We start from the raw sequence: 15,261 nt of genomic DNA, 5'->3' as shown, positions 1-15,261 counted from the left end.
AGAAAAAAAGGAGACTAATGTTTTTCCTCGAACACAGTAAGAAAAGAAGATTTTTATTTAATTAAAATTCTTATTGATAAAATCTCACAAAATACAATCCCATAGCTTAAGAATAAAAAGGAAAAAGGGGAAAAATTGGTCACCATTTTGGGTTTCTTTTTCCTTTGGTCTGAAAAGGAAGGTTGCCCAAAGATTTCAGTTGAGTAAAAAAACTCATGTCTACCATCTATTGTCGTTGGGGGTGTATCTATGTATCTCCATGACAAAACCTCAACAGTAGTCCTATGAAAAAAATAAAAAAGGGAACAAACAGAACTGCAGCCTGAGCTCTAACATTAGAGTGCAATTCTATCAGAGAAAATAACCGAAAAAATGAGGAAACAATTATCAGAAAATTTGTAGCACCTGGAACCAAGATGTAATAATTCTTTGTGGATGGATCCTCTTAAGAAGACAGGCAACTTCTTGGAGTCTCTGGTTGAATGAGTGTTGTCGGAATGTAATACTATGTTGAGAACTTAGACAGTAACAGGTGCCACACCTGGACTAGAGATGTTGATTTTAACCTGCATCAGATAAGGAAAAGAAACGAGAAATGAAGAATGAAGTCAAGGCACAGAGAAGTCGATATGCAGCTTTCAATTGGAAGTGAAACATAGAACCTGAAAAGATAGATGATTATCGGTTTGGATAGGTGGTCTAATGTACCAGTGCAGAATGGGAGAGGATTTCATTTCAGGACCTAAGGAGCCTGTCCTCCCTACCTGCAATTTGTACATGTGCACAACTTGTGATCATTTTGGTGGGGTTACTAGATATTCCAGACTAAAAATTTAGGGGCCAGATGATTTTGAGAATCTTACTGTTTGCTGTTTTTCAAAATCAAGATCAAACCTCTTCTATTAGTATAAACCAATCAATCCACAAAGCCTTGATCCCAACTAGTTTTGGGTCAGCTATATGAATTTAGGCTCCTGATCTGTCCTATATTTCTGACAAGGAAACTAGCTATGTATGACAACATATTCTCCCTTTCCAATCTATTAAATCTTTATAATGAATTAACAGGTCGATCAGAGGGGTCTATAGAGGGAAAGAAGAGCTTACCTTAGCAGATTTGAAGAGTTCGTCAAGCACCTCGGACAAGGTTGGATGTGCATGAACAGCAAACTTTATGTCCTGCAGGGTGCACGGGTTGTGAAAGATGACGAATGGAAGGAAAATAGCAACCATTATATTTTGAATGGTATGAGTCAAAACATAATGAATCATGCCATAGATGTAAAGAGGATTTGGTATTACTGTCTTGCAAATTGTATGGGCAAATGGAGAAAAAAAAAAAAAACCTGTATACGTGTCCCTAGAGCTATTGCATTGGATGCCTCGTGTATGAGGTCTGCAGCATGTAGTCCAAAAATATGAACTCCAAGGATCTCTCCATTATCCGGTCTGTATATCAACTGCATAAAAACACTTTGTGTTTTTAACAGGTGAGAAAACTACTTACCACCTATTCCAGTAACAAAAGAAAAGTAGAAACTATCATGTACCAGAGAATAGAACAGGAATAAAAGGAGTTGTATATACACCTTAGCAAGTCCCTCCCCTTCATTTTCGGCTAGGACCTTTGTGTTAGCCTTAAAACCAGTCTTGGCAACACTTACTTCAAATCCCTCCTTTTCAGCTTTTTCCCTTGCTTGAGGCTGCAAAAAGTGGAGATCTCTCAGTCAAACTGGAAACTGATTTTTTTTTGCTAAGCTTTTATTTCTGTGGTTGGATTTCAGATCACCACCATATTACTAATACACCTGCAGCCATATATGGAACATTTCGTACAAAAACTACTTCCCTTGTGAAATAGCACTCTCCAAATAAACTAGTGGAGATACATCGATTCTCTATTCAAACAGGAATAACTAGAGAATATATATATTCAAACTTATGCTGACCATTTTATGTAAAGGTATAGACTACAGGAAACAGTTTAGTTTGGATAGAAAGGAAGATACTTTGTTATGTATTTGAAGCATCATGATTTTCATACAAAATAGAGAATGGTTGAAGAGGGGAACATGTGGGAGTGGAAATATATAGCTAAGATAATATAAAAGTGTGGGTAAAGCACAGAATTACCTCTGTCAGCCCCACCATACTGATCTCAGGATGGGTGAAACACGCTGCTGGGATGCTCAAATGATTCAGCACATTGTCCTTTCCACTAATTTGTTCAACAACTATGTCGACAAAAGAAAAGTCAGGTTTCAAGTAGATATTAAAACTGAATGACAAAAACCATGTAGTAGAGAGAGAGTGGCAACAAACAAGGTAATTACCAGAGATTCCTTGGGCACTTGCAGCATGAGCAAGCATCATTTTTCCATTTGCATCACCAATGCAATACAAGTGAGGAACCTATTCATCAAAGATACATGCCAATGAAAAGATGAATAAATACAACAAACAAAGACATTAAGGAAATTAATGACCAACCAGCTTTCCATCTGCATCAATTACTTGCATGTGTTCATCAACAGGAACAAAACCACATTGGGTTTCTACTCTGATCTGAAAATAAAACAAGCATATAAATGACTAGATCTCGCTACTTGTTAAAGTTATTTTACAGTAGCATCCTCCAGGATATCAATATCCTGCTTTTTGCTTACATTCTCCAAACCAAGCCCTTTTGTGAAAGGAGCCCTACCAGTTGCAATAAGAGCAGCATCTACCTGTGGTAAAAAAAGTAGTTTGAGGTTATTTTGGAGAAAATTATATACTAAGAAGGACAGAAGACATAGAACAACGCAAGTCATAAAATATAAAAACCTGGAGAAAGCTATTTACTATGAATGATAGAAGAGACGAAACAAATCAAATTGTAAAATATGAAAGAATAACAAATTTTGTTCATAAATTTCAAAATCATCTCCACTGCTTTGAACCAGTAGTTATGAACAAGCAGCGATGATGATTGAAAAGCTTTCCCAAGAACAAAAGCAAACAAAATATACACCAAAGTTGACAATCTAGCGGTCATAAAATGTGAAAAAGGGACTGGGATCACCCTACAATAGCAAACTGGAACTGATTTTGAAGGATAATAGTATTGCAAGCTACAAGACAGTTATATCAGTAAAAATAGAAGAAACTAACATAAGCATAGCTAAGGCCTGAGGTTTGTTGGGATTTCTACCTTAAGCCAGACTACAATACATAGAAGGTGAAGTACTTTTGTCATAAATGTGAGAGGCAATGGATAGAAAGAAACAAATATAAGTTGATGGAAATAAGAATTATCAGAACTTTCTTCTTTTGCATTTCATATATGATATAATGAAATGTGTGGGTATTTTCCTCTAATTTTAATTATCCAAGCTAGCATGGTCTGTCCTCTACATTTAATGCTAAAACCTGGCTTCATCATAGGTAAAATTTTAACATCAATCTTTTCTTAAATTTTCTATCTGATTCCATTTATGTACATTTGCATGTTGCAAATACACTTCCACTTTTATGCTCTTTAGGATGGTGCCGTTTACAAAAAAGAAGAAGCAACCGGAGGACTTAAATTCAAATGTGTGAGCCAACATTTAGGAACCTAAATGTTCTCTGGAATTAGATGCTTAAAACTTACCTCTAAAGTATCCTTTGGTTCCTTTGTCTTTGCATCAATGAGGTCAATCATAACAGGTTTTCCATCCTTAGCTGGAGTAATCTGTAACAAGCATTAAAGAAAGAAATTTAACTGTTATACTATTCCTAATTTTACAATTGAAAGAAGAGCTGTGAGCCATCAAACACCTTGCTTGCAAATACACCAGTATAATAATCAATTTTTCGAGGATTAATTAGAACCCGCCGAGCCAATTTCCCAATCTCAGGATCAAAGCCAGGCATAAGCTGATCTAAAGCTTCAACAAATGTAACCTGCACAATAATGCTGTGGTCAGCTTGGTGACTCGGCTATAAAAAAATTCTGTATTTAATCAGTTATATAGATTATTAAGAGAACCAAAAAAAAGTGGAGATGAAAATTCGAGAATACATTTCAAATATTAAGAACTCACCAAAAAGGGAGTAGAAAGTTTTTGAGGAATTTGTGATGGTTGAGTGGGAGATATTTTATAGGTTTGCAGTAGTAGAAAAGTAGAAAAGAGAAATCAAACAGACATGAGAAACTTTAGCAGGAAAATAGAAAAACACATTACAAGATATCATTCTTCCCTACCTTTTCCACACAAAACTTGTTAAAATCTGTCTGTGTTAAAGCATGCATATGTGTGTGCTGATGCCAAATGAGGGGCTCACTGAACCAACATAAAATGGTATGCCTAAATTCAGGCTTCTACGCTTAGTACATTCATATTAATGAATAAAAAACTAATTCCAACACTGATCCCAATGCATTGATATCAGAAATTAACCAAACAAAATGTTTATCTCTGCTCAATGCAGACTTAGCATTAGGTAGTGACAAGAGACTGGTGGCCTAAGAAATACTAGGAAATATGATCCTATATGGAGCAAAATGCAGAAAGAAGAAGACTCATGCAGCCAATTCCACATAATTGGAACAAGGCTTCTCCATATTGAGTTTAGGACTTTGAGTAAGAAATTAGAGCAGGTGCAGAAGTGGCTTTGGAGACAGAGGCATGGAGTCACTTGTCCTTGGGTGGTTCTAAGGTTTGGAAGCAAGGGTTTGAAAGCAAGAAGATGGATTAGGCATGATTTTCTTTCCTTTGTTTTTCTTCCACCTTTCCCTTATGCACAACGTCTACTTGTAACTTTCCTCAATGACTAATGTTCTCAAAATATTATTCTTGACATTTTCAGGGTAAAACATAAGCACCATTCCCATATGAACAAGCTTTATAAGAAATGAACACAGGAAGGAATGGTGAAATAACAAGAAGATTTGAGATTGTGTCAGTAGAAAGCGGTCAAAGTAATAAAAAGTGAGAGGATAACAAAAAAGAAAGAACAAAAGGTATACTCTACTTAAAACTTAAGAGTATAAGTACAGATGAACTAAAGATTTTCCACAGCTTTCAGTTCGAAAATGAAATTACTAATGAAGTATCTTTAATATGATAATATTGTGCCTACCTCACTTCCAAGTGCTGTATATACATCACTAAACTCAAGACCAATGTAGCCACTGCCAACAATGGCTATCCAATCGGGAACAAATTCCAATTTAAGTGCTTGATCACTGGTTATTACAGTTTTCCCTGCAGACCACTACCTGAAAAAATTAGTCATCCTGAGGGAATAGCAGATTTCCATGCAAAAGTGAATAAAATGAAGATAACAGGCACTTTCAAGGTTTTTTCCAAAAGATTGAAGCATAATGAAACTAGGAAGTAGAAACCATTGCGGATATCTAATTTTTTCTCCCCAGTTTATATTGTCCATAGACACTCATAGTACTGACCATCTGGAGATTCTAATGCTCCTTTATTCTATCAGATCATGCAGTTAAGCACCAAAGTCACCAATTCCTTTCAGGTTAAGGGTATCATAACTAAAACACAGCATCAGGAACTCGGTAGACAGTTATTTGTCAGAGATCTTCCATACTATCGACACACATCAACCTTGTAGCTTAAATTTCAGGGTCACAACCATAGATGGATGAAAATGGATAAGCACATACCATCAACTTCAACTCCCTTAGGGACGAAAGATACAGAGCCAGTAGCAATTATTATATCTTTTGCTGTTATTACATTGCCAGAGGAGCCAACTTTTCCATATTTCACCTTTTGTGGACCCTGAATAAATCCATAAATAGTAAAATCATAATTCTAACCAGTGCAAACATAGAATTATATTAACTTCAAAATAACCTGAATGGCTAGATTCTCATGAATGCATAATTAAAAACAAAATTAAAATAAACTAACTCAAGAGATAGTATATGGAATGTACCAAAATTGTGCCAACACCTTCAAGTATATCAACTCCAAGACCCTTCAATGAATTGGTCAAGTTACTTCTGATTTTTGAGGCAAGATTATTTGCATGATCAGCTACTCCTTGCCTATCATACCCAGCTGCAGCAACCTATCATCAGAATCTTCAAAACATCGTCATATCTCATGACTGAAGTTGATGCATACAAATTCCAACAATGGGTAACAACCAAACAGCAGAGTGCATGAACAAATTAAGCAAGGACTCAACAAATTTATAAGCTAAGCTCTAATTCATCGAAACAACTCAAACTATGAGAGGTTTATCTGATCAGAATCAAAACCAAGTTTGAGAAGCAAAGAAGCATGATATATTATTCAAATTATCACCTTAAGGATATTCACCTGTAAACCAAAAGCCTTCATGTGATGCTCATCCTGAAGGTCCCGCATCCGCCCACTCACAGCAAGGAGAGCTTTGGAAGGAACACAGCCCCGGTTCACACATGTTCCTCCAACCACATCACCTTCAATGATCGCAGTCTTCCAGCCCTGCATACATTTTTTTTTTTTCGAAATTGAATAGAGTCATGATGTTCATTTCTTGATAGCTTCAAATTTCTCAAGTACTTGTATTTCTCAGAAAGCAAAAAACATTTTCCAAAACGAATTGTTTTCAGGAAATATCTCCAAAGTTTTTTATACCAAAGACAGAAACCAGTCCACATAACAATCCTCAAATACAAATCCAAAAAACCGTACGGAACAAGACACAGAAAACAGAAACACGCTACCTTCTCAACGGCGTGAAGAGCAGCGCCGTGGCCGCCGACTCCAGCTCCGATGATCACCAGGTTGTAATCAAACTCATCGGAAGCGCTCCCATTCTGCGGCGCCACCGCCGCTGACACCACCTTCCACCGATTCGAGTTTGCTCCGAGCTTCAAAGCTTCGGTTCTGAGGCCGCAGAAGTGGAGCGCGGGAGAGGTGGCGACGGTGGGGGAGGAAGATGATAGGAGACGGAGGCGATGATCGGATTCGGATCTGGCAGTGGCGGCGACGGAGGAGGAGATCCGGAGAGAGAGGGAGGACATTTTGGGGATGAGCTAGGGTTTGAGAACAAAGAGAGTGAAGCAATTCAGAGAAGAAATTGCCTTGGTGGTGTCCGTTGAAGTGGCGGAGCTCACGAACCGTTGGCGCTCTATTTTGTGTTTTTGGTTTTAGGGAGGGTTTGTTTGGTAACCGTTTTATTAAATATAAAAATTATTTTTAAAACATATTAAAAACATGTTGAAATATTTTATGTTTTGAAATAAACTTTTATTCTAAAAAATTAAATAATAATTTTTAAAAATTATTATCAAAAATTATTTTTTAGAATTGTTTTAAAAAATAGTTCCTAACCAAGTCTGAAAATTCTCCCACACTTCCTTAAAAATGATTTTTTATTTTTATTTTTTTACCACAAATCTTTTTAAAAATAATTTTTAAAAAAATAATAATAATTACTAAAAAAAAATAGTTCTTGATTAATTTTTAAAATAAGACTTTATTTAACAACTCAAATATAAAAATTAGTTTTATTAATTTAATTTCCATGGACGTACCTATAATGTGAGATTTTTACTATAAATGTTTGTGGAAAATTATTTAAAAATATCTTAAATTTAGAGTTTTGTATGATAATGATTTTAAAAAATGTTTTAAATATTTTTAACACTTAAAATTTTTTATCTTTTAAGTATTACAAGAGTTAAAAAGGTTTCTTAAAATCATTATCAAACATACTCTTATTCTTATATTTTTTGTTCAAAAAATTTCAAATATGTTTTCAATGTTTTCAAACACAATTTTGAATTAAAAAAAAAATAATTCCTTGAGCCCTAAAAGTATAAGTTAAGTAACTTTCAAAATTATTTAACTAAAACCCTCTTCATGTTGTAAAGAAATAATTCTCAAAAAATAGATTTTGAACTCAATTGTTTTTAAAAACAAAATTTAATTTACAACTCAAATATAAAAATATAATTATTTTTTGAAAATATTCTATACTTATATGAAATGCCCCTAGAAAGCTTGTGATATTTAATATATTTCCTTTAATTAGTAGTTACCGGATAACTAATTAAGGTTAGTGCTAGTATATTGACTTGTATAGAATACTCCTTCGAGTACTTTGACAAAGGATGGGGAAAATTAGTTATAAAATAAGCAAGATATTTTATAGCCCTCCTCAAAGGAATTATGACAAGCTATTGGAACAAACCTAATTCAAGTGACAAATAAGAAAAGCCTCGAGAGCTTCCTAAGGGAGATCAAAGACACAATCACTTTAATACAAAAACTATTAGCGATTTGTTAATCGAAGTATTTTTATATTTATCAACTATTTTTAATAATATTTTATAAAAAAAACTCAATTTTTTTTATATTTAAATTTTGTTAAATGTGTTTTTAAATGAAAAATAAAAATTTACTTTTTACACGTCCAACAAACAATCTAATATCACTATTGTGGATAATGTCCAATTCACATCTGACTTGGCAGAACAAAAAATCTTCAGAGGCCTATAGTTTCAAAAACCATTGATTAGAAGATAATAATAATAATAATAATAATAATAAAATAAAATAACGCCCACAAGGCAAAACCACCAACGGCACAGTCTAAGAAACCACAACCCGCCCACAGATTTCACGGCCCAAAAGGCCCAATCACTTTTACTATAAATACAAACCCGATTACTCACCCAAAGCCACAACACCACCTCACCCTCAACTGTTTCTTACCGTCCGATCAAAATCAAAGGTCCGCTCATCCGATGGCTGAAAACGAATCAAAAGGGCGCAAGATCCTCGTAGCCGTTGATGAAGGCGAAGAGAGCATGTACGCTTTATCATGGTGCCTCGGCAACATCACTATCCAAAATTCCAAGGACACCATCGTCCTCCTTTACGCCAAGCCTCCTCTGGCAGTCTACTCAGGCCTGGATGGAACTGCTGGTATGGGAGGTAAATTTTTGTATTGTTTGTGGCCAATTTTGGTCAGAAGAAGTGTGAGGGCTGTTTGGTAATTGTGTTTGTTTTTTCAGTGCATTTGTTTTCTTCCAATATAATGTTGACTATGGAGAGCTATAGAAATGAGGTGGCCCAAGGGGTGATGCAGAAGGCCAAAAACCTCTGCTGGCAGCATGGTGACGTAAGTAATTATTTTGTTCTTTCAAGGGTAAAATTGTCAGAAAAAATCATTTGCATTTTGAGTCATTGTCCTTGTATATGAGTCATCTTTTCAGTAGAAGGGCAAAAAGGAGAAGTTGATCACGTGGGAAGAAATTAAACGTCATGATGAAGGGTAAAATAGTCATATAAAAATGTTTCTACGACTAAATTAATATTTTGGCATTCACTATGTATGAAGTCATAATGTTTCATCAATAGTTAAAACGGTCAAATAATTATTTTTAATGTGATTTGACTTAGATAACCTTGGTTAAAATTTTATTTCCCTTTCTCGAAGGGCACACTATGGTCAGAAAAATGTGGTATTTGTGGTTAGACTAATATACCCTTAATAGAACTTTTTAAGGTAATTTTGTCCTATGAAAATTTTAAGGTGTAAATGGCCATAAATTATTTGTTTAAGGGTAAAATAGTCATATAAAATATTGATCCATCTACAATATTTTGTAATATTGTAGTGAATTAATCTAATGGTTTCATAATTGGCTTTGATATATTTTTTAGAAAATATAAACTTATTTGCATGATAATGTGAATTGACCATTATACCCTTAATGGAAGTTTCGGGGTAATTATATCACTTGAAAATGTTAAGGTGGTAGATGGTCATAATTTAAGGGTAAAATAGTCATGTAAAAATTGACCCATCTACAATATTTTGTAATACTTTATAGTGGATGATATTAATAGTTTCATAATTGACTTTTATAAATTAATTTACATGATATGTGAATTGACTAATATACCCTTTGGTGTAGATTAAGGTGGAGACTATGATAGAGAATGGGGACGCAAGGGATGTGATATGCGGAGCGGCAGAGAAGCTGGGCGTTGACATGGTGGTCATGGGAAGCCACGGCTACGGGTTGATCAAAAGGTGGGTTGCATGTAAATTTCAGTGAGGTTGAGCACAACTGGTCAGAAATATGTTTTAAATTGACTAATAAATATGTCCTTCTGATTGATGAGAAATTATGTCTTTGGGCAGGGCCTTTCTTGGGAGCGTGAGTAATCATTGTGCACAGAATGTCAAGTGTCCGGTCCTGATTGTAAAGAGGCCCAAATCAACGGCTGAGAATAAATGATATGCGAAACTGTGAATTCTCTATTTTCTTTTTTCTTTTTTTCTTTTTTTTGATGAGAATAAATGTAAAGAGGCCCAAACCCTTGTAAAAATCTCTTCTTCCTTTTTCTTTTTTTCTTTTTTTTTTTTTTAATTTCATGTTCCCAACATCTGAAGAGAAACTTGTGTATGCATATAAAGTTTATTAAATATAAATATTTATTGAGGCAAAAAGTAATAAAAATGACTATAAAAGTGTTGAAATGTCATATATTTCTTCTCTTTTCCTCCCTTTGCTGCTTTTGGATACGTCTTTGTTATTTGAATCCTAGGTTTTTGTTTAATTTTGAGGGAAAGTAGGGAAGAAGAAAATGGAAATGGAGAAGCAGAGATCGGAAAGGGTAGGATTTTTGCGGGGGTGTCACCTTTTTTCTCAGGAATCTTTGGTAGACCTTCCTTCCTAATGGCAGTGGGAATCAATGGATCAGGACAACAAAAAAAACCTCCCAACCATCCAACTATAGATCAGACAGAAGGCACAAGAGCATATTCTGATGGGGGTAACCCCAGAGGCTCCCACTTCATGCGGGTAAAGCTTTCCGCTTTGCCATATTGTGAAAGAGCTTCATATTCTTTAAATCGGCTGGCTCCAAAATGGAAGTCAGATATTCCATTCACTGTCAGTATTTTCCTGGAAAAGTTAGTATGGGCCCTTATTAATAAGGATTACACACCTAAAGAAAAAGGGTGTGTAATTCCAAGCATAAAAACATACGGAGAAAACAAAGCATTTCTAAGGAAAAATTTCACGTCATTGGAAGCTCCATCACACTGCATAAATGGTTTTCCTTTTAGTCCCCCACCTAATAACTCAAGACAACCAATGTGTTCTTAAGGCAATCAGCCAAGCAGTAACTGCATCCAGCCCTCAACTGTTTTCTCCCCCTACCGACTAAAATTAAAATAAAAACGTAAAAAACAAAGAAAAATTCTTTGAGCTCAAGCTTTATCTTCAAGACCAAATTCAGAGTGGCGTCATTAAACCAATTGAGCCTTCCTTGAAGCTCATAATAGAATCTCATCACCCAATCATGGTCCCTTTCCACCATATTAGATCTCTGAAGGAGTGCACAGCTAGACCCGGATCTACTTTCTCACAGCCATTGCATTGAACGAGTCCCAGAAACAAAATATTGGCCACAACAAAGAGGAATCCATTGAAAATAGAACACAAAAGAAAACGAGTAAGGGTGATTCTCAGAGGTTTCACTTCATGAGTCATTTGTGAACCCTCTGATTAGGTGAGAAAAACCATCTCAAATGCAACTATAGGCATTTTCATAATAGAGACAAGGCAAATTAAGATTAACAATGGCAAACATGAATGCAGGATTATATCTCAACAAACAATAAGTGGCCTTCATTATCCACCCCAAACAAATCAACGAATACTCAAATATCAACAAGAGACATAGAAGAGTGATAAACAACCAAAAACAATTAATAAGCCTGTAGCAATCATACTTGAGAAAGTCCTTTTCCAGCAAGACTAGCCAGACTCCAAGTTTTACTCTCGAGATGCTCACTTTCCAACTTGTTTCTCCTCACTCTGCTACCTTCAGAAAAAATTATCTCCCCTCCCACTCTCACTCGCAAGCTAAAAAAGAACCTCACCCCCAAAATATCTTTGTAAAACAACAACGGAAAACACCACCTCTCTCTACCAGACCCCCTCTAGCTTGCTGCCCAAGCTAAAGAAAAACCCCTACCAAAATATCTCTTTCCAAAACGACAACAAAAGCACCACCTCTGCTGACCGAAAACGCTCCTCTAGAATCTTCCTTTACAGGTGTCACTTTTCCATTGGCTTCTCAACCCACTAACCTGATTCCACAGCAACCAATCAGGAATCGACACATGGCCTCCTAGGGTTGAGGCACTTGGCAAAACAAGCTGCATGAAAGTGAGCCCCAAATGGGGTCTACAAAATCTAATATCATGTTGAGATATTAGGAATGCTTTCCTTATATCATTCTTTCCTTATGTCATTCAATGTTGGAATATTAGGAATGTTTAGATATTAGGAATATTGAGATATTAAGAATATTGAGATATTAGGAAAGTTGAAATATTAGGATATTAGTTGTTATTTCCTTATATTATTCTTTCCTTGTATCATCCTTTCCTATTCTTAGAATGGTGATTACCCTCTATATATACTCTGTACATGAACGAATGAAATTATGAATGAAAAACTACCATTCATCAATTTGAAGATGGTATTAGAGTCATGGAACTGAAATCATAGATATTTTGTTGGTAAGGCCAACCATCGTCCCTCCTTTGTGAGAGAAAAAAAAATGAGTGAAAAAAATACTATTATTTTTCAATCTGAAGGTACTTTCAATCCAGGAATTATTTTGACTGAATCAAACTATGATGTTTGGTCACAACTCATGGAGATGCATATTGTTGAAAGGGAAAAACTTTCCTATATTCGAGGTAAGACAAATTTACCAAAAGAGTCAGAAGATGGATATGAAAAATGGTATGCTGAAAATCAAAAGGTGAAGAGATGGTTGTTAATGTCCATGAGTCCAGAAATTATGAAGCGTTACTTACGCTTACCCACCACTCAAGAAATTTGGAGTGCATTATCAAAGGCCTTCTATGATGGAAGTGATGAATTACAAGTTTTCAATTTGAATCAAAAAGTCTTCACTACCAAACAAAACGGCAGGTCTCTTTCTGAATATTATGGAGAGTCAACTGAAATTTTTTGCGAATTGGATCATCGGGATAAGGTAGTCATGAAAGGCCCTGGGGACATTGCAGCATATCGGAAATCCATTGAACGACAGCGGGTGCACATCTTTCTTGCTGTATTGAGTGGTGACTTTGAGCAAGTTCGAGGAGAGATTCTACGCAAAGATCCTCTTCCCGATTTGGAAGAATGCTATGCATTGATTCAACGAGAGGCAGTACGTCATGCTAGTATGAAAGCAGAATCTGACAACCCTAACACCTCAGCTATGGTAGTCCGACAACAATTAACCCGAAATTGGCAGGACCAATCCAAGACCAACCATCCTAAGGCAGACCCTAATATTGATAAGTCAACCTTCAAATGCACTCACTGCAATAAGACTGGTCATACCAAAAGTCGTTGCTTTGAAATTGTGAGATATCCAGACTGGTGGGATCACAATCGTGATCAATAGAAGAAGAATTTCAAGAAAACCTCGACTGCAGCTGTTGCCGAAATAAAAATAGAGGCTAATGTTGATGAGAAAGCCTCTGCATTGGTAGCCGCTACAAATTATGGTGGTAAGTTTTTAAATACTTCTATACCTGTTATTAATAGTGTATGGATAATTGATTCTAGTGCTACAGATCATATGACTTTTGATTCTAGACAGGTCTTATCCCTTAAACATTCCTCACAAAAAATTGTTTCCACAACCAATGGTAACACAACCCCAGTCATTGGGGAAGGATCCTTAACTCTTACTAATACTTTGAATTTGGATTCTATTTTAGTTGTTACATCCTTAAATTACAATCTTTTGTCGGTTTCTCAAATCACTACAGTCTTATCTTGTATTGTCATTTTTTGGCCTGAATTTTATGTTTTTAAGGACATCCAAACAAGACAAACGATTGGTTGTGGTATTAAGCGGGGAAAACTCTATTATTTGGACTTGCAGTCAAAGGATTCAAATAAGTTGCGACAAGCCTTGATGGCAGATGGATTTGAGGGGGAGAAGAAAAATTCTGAAATTTGGTTGTGGCATCGACGTCTGGGACATGCTTCCTTTGGTTATTTAAAAAAATTGTTTCCTAGTTTGTTTGCAAAGAGTGATATTTCTGGTTTCCGTTGTGATATTTGTGAATTAGCTAAAAGCCATCGTGCTTCGTTTCCATTAATTTTGAATAAAATTTCATCTCCTTTTATGGTTATACATTCTGATGTTTGTGGCCCATCCAAAGTCTCAACTTTGAGTGGTTCGCGTTGGTTTGTTACTTTTATTGATGATTGTACCAGAATGACATGGTTATGCTTGATGAACACCAAAGATGAAGTGAACTTGTTGTTTCAAAAATTTCATAAAATGATTGAAACTCAGTACAATGCAAAGGTTCGGGTTCTGCGTAGTGATAATGGTGGAGAATATCAGAGTTCTGATCTTCAAAAGTATTTGGAAGGACATGGCATCATTCATCAGACTACTTGTTCCAATACACCCCAGAAAAATGGAGTCGCTAAACGGAAAAATCGACACTTGTTAGAGGTTGTTCGTGCTTCCTTGATAGCAACAAAAATACCGATATCTTATTGGGGAGAAGCAATCACATATGTCGCATACATGATTAATCGGGTACCTTCTAACTCAATTAACTTCCAAATACCTTTCCAAGCTCTTACTAATGTCATAGTTGCCCCAACCGTCCCAAATCTACCTCCTCGTGTTTTTGGTTGCATGGCATTTGTGCATCTACACAAACACCAACGCACCAAGTTAACTTCTCATGCATTGCAATGTGTGTTTGTTGAATATGCATTGCACAAAAAGGGATATCGATGTTACCATCCTCCAACTCGACGAATGTTTATTACAATGGATGTGGTGTTTCATGAAGATTCGATGTATTGTTCATCCGAGTCTGAACTTCAGGGTGAGTACCATAAGGAAATTCAAACTCTCAATTATGATTATCATATCTTTAAGGAGAAGGAATCTGGACAATCTGAACTAGTGAACCAGGAAGCTGGTGAGTTGGATATGAGTGGTCAACAATTTGGGTCCGAAGTTGTCTTCACTGAAATACCAAACCAATCGTCGTCTGTTAAGGGTGTTCTTAATTTGGAACCCGATCTATTCATGAAACGGTTACCACACCGTCATAATAGAGGTATTCCTAAACCCACATATGAACTTAAATTGTCTACCAAAGTCAAATATCCCATGAGAAACTATGTGTCTAACCATCGTTTGTCTAAATCAAATAAGTCATTTGTAAATCAATTATCTACTGTATCTA

At 35.7% G+C, this 15,261-nt stretch overlaps 2 protein-coding genes across 9 annotated transcripts; one reads left to right on the top strand and one right to left on the bottom strand.

Moving 5' to 3' along the window:
- Positions 1 to 37: 37 nt before the first annotated feature.
- Positions 38 to 7,139, bottom strand: LOC100251123 (dihydrolipoyl dehydrogenase 2, chloroplastic). 7 transcript variants are annotated; one of them, XR_009467709.1, is made up of 17 exons: positions 6,710 to 7,139; positions 6,321 to 6,467; positions 5,932 to 6,066; positions 5,657 to 5,774; positions 5,107 to 5,231; positions 3,802 to 3,927; positions 3,635 to 3,715; positions 2,667 to 2,729; positions 2,491 to 2,565; positions 2,334 to 2,412; positions 2,134 to 2,234; positions 1,590 to 1,703; positions 1,347 to 1,460; positions 1,108 to 1,179; positions 709 to 764; positions 406 to 566; positions 38 to 282 (listed from the first exon to the last, which is right to left on the bottom strand). XR_009467709.1 is itself a non-coding variant. In XM_010661393.3 (16 exons), the coding sequence occupies exons 1-16, from the start codon at positions 7,007 to 7,009 to the stop codon at positions 506 to 508; spliced, it is 1,767 nt and encodes a 588-aa protein (XP_010659695.1). In that variant the 5' UTR covers positions 7,010 to 7,139; the 3' UTR covers positions 38 to 505. The 7 variants fall into 7 exon arrangements, 4 of the variants coding, with proteins under 4 accessions (XP_010659695.1, XP_002278080.1, XP_019080360.1 ...); XM_010661393.3 differs by having other exon boundaries at positions 38 to 566; XR_009467710.1 differs by lacking the exons at positions 709 to 764; positions 1,108 to 1,179.
- A 1,443-nt stretch (positions 7,140 to 8,582) lies between these two features.
- LOC100246023 (universal stress protein PHOS32) lies at positions 8,583 to 10,487 on the top strand. Of its 2 annotated transcripts, none has more exons than XM_002282501.5 (4): positions 8,583 to 8,927; positions 9,008 to 9,114; positions 9,914 to 10,032; positions 10,144 to 10,487. In XM_002282501.5, exons 1-4 carry the CDS (start codon positions 8,738 to 8,740, stop codon positions 10,238 to 10,240), a joined length of 513 nt encoding a protein of 170 aa, XP_002282537.1. In that variant the 5' UTR covers positions 8,583 to 8,737; the 3' UTR covers positions 10,241 to 10,487. The 2 variants fall into 2 exon arrangements, with proteins under 2 accessions (XP_002282537.1, XP_010659697.1); XM_010661395.3 differs by having other exon boundaries at positions 8,656 to 8,918.
- The last annotated feature ends 4,774 nt before the right edge of the window (positions 10,488 to 15,261 follow it).

This window comes from Vitis vinifera, chromosome 14 (assembly GCF_030704535.1).
Source record: "Vitis vinifera cultivar Pinot Noir 40024 chromosome 14, ASM3070453v1".
Taxonomy (NCBI): domain Eukaryota; kingdom Viridiplantae; phylum Streptophyta; class Magnoliopsida; order Vitales; family Vitaceae; genus Vitis; species Vitis vinifera.
This window is presented reverse-complemented; position numbering and strand designations above follow the sequence as displayed.

What these genes read in the sequence shown, in the direction of transcription:
- LOC100251123 (XM_010661393.3), bottom strand. Translation starts at nt 7,009, where the DNA reads ATGTCCTCCCTCTCTCTCCGGATCTCCTCCTCCGTCGCCGCCACTGCC. An exon ending in CTCTTCACGCCGTTGAGAAG is followed by an intron (nt 6,468 to 6,709) that starts GTAGCGTGTTTC and finishes AAATGTATGCAG; the next exon opens with GGCTGGAAGACTGCGATCAT. An exon ending in TCCTCTCCCATTCTGCACTG is followed by an intron (nt 567 to 708) that starts GTACATTAGACC and finishes TATCTGATGCAG; the next exon opens with GTTAAAATCAACATCTCTAG.
- LOC100246023 (XM_002282501.5), top strand. Translation starts at nt 8,738, where the DNA reads ATGGCTGAAAACGAATCAAAAGGGCGCAAGATCCTCGTAGCCGTTGAT. An exon ending in TCTGCTGGCAGCATGGTGAC is followed by an intron (nt 9,115 to 9,913) that starts GTAAGTAATTAT and finishes CCTTTGGTGTAG; the next exon opens with ATTAAGGTGGAGACTATGAT. An exon ending in GGCTACGGGTTGATCAAAAG is followed by an intron (nt 10,033 to 10,143) that starts GTGGGTTGCATG and finishes GTCTTTGGGCAG; the next exon opens with GGCCTTTCTTGGGAGCGTGA.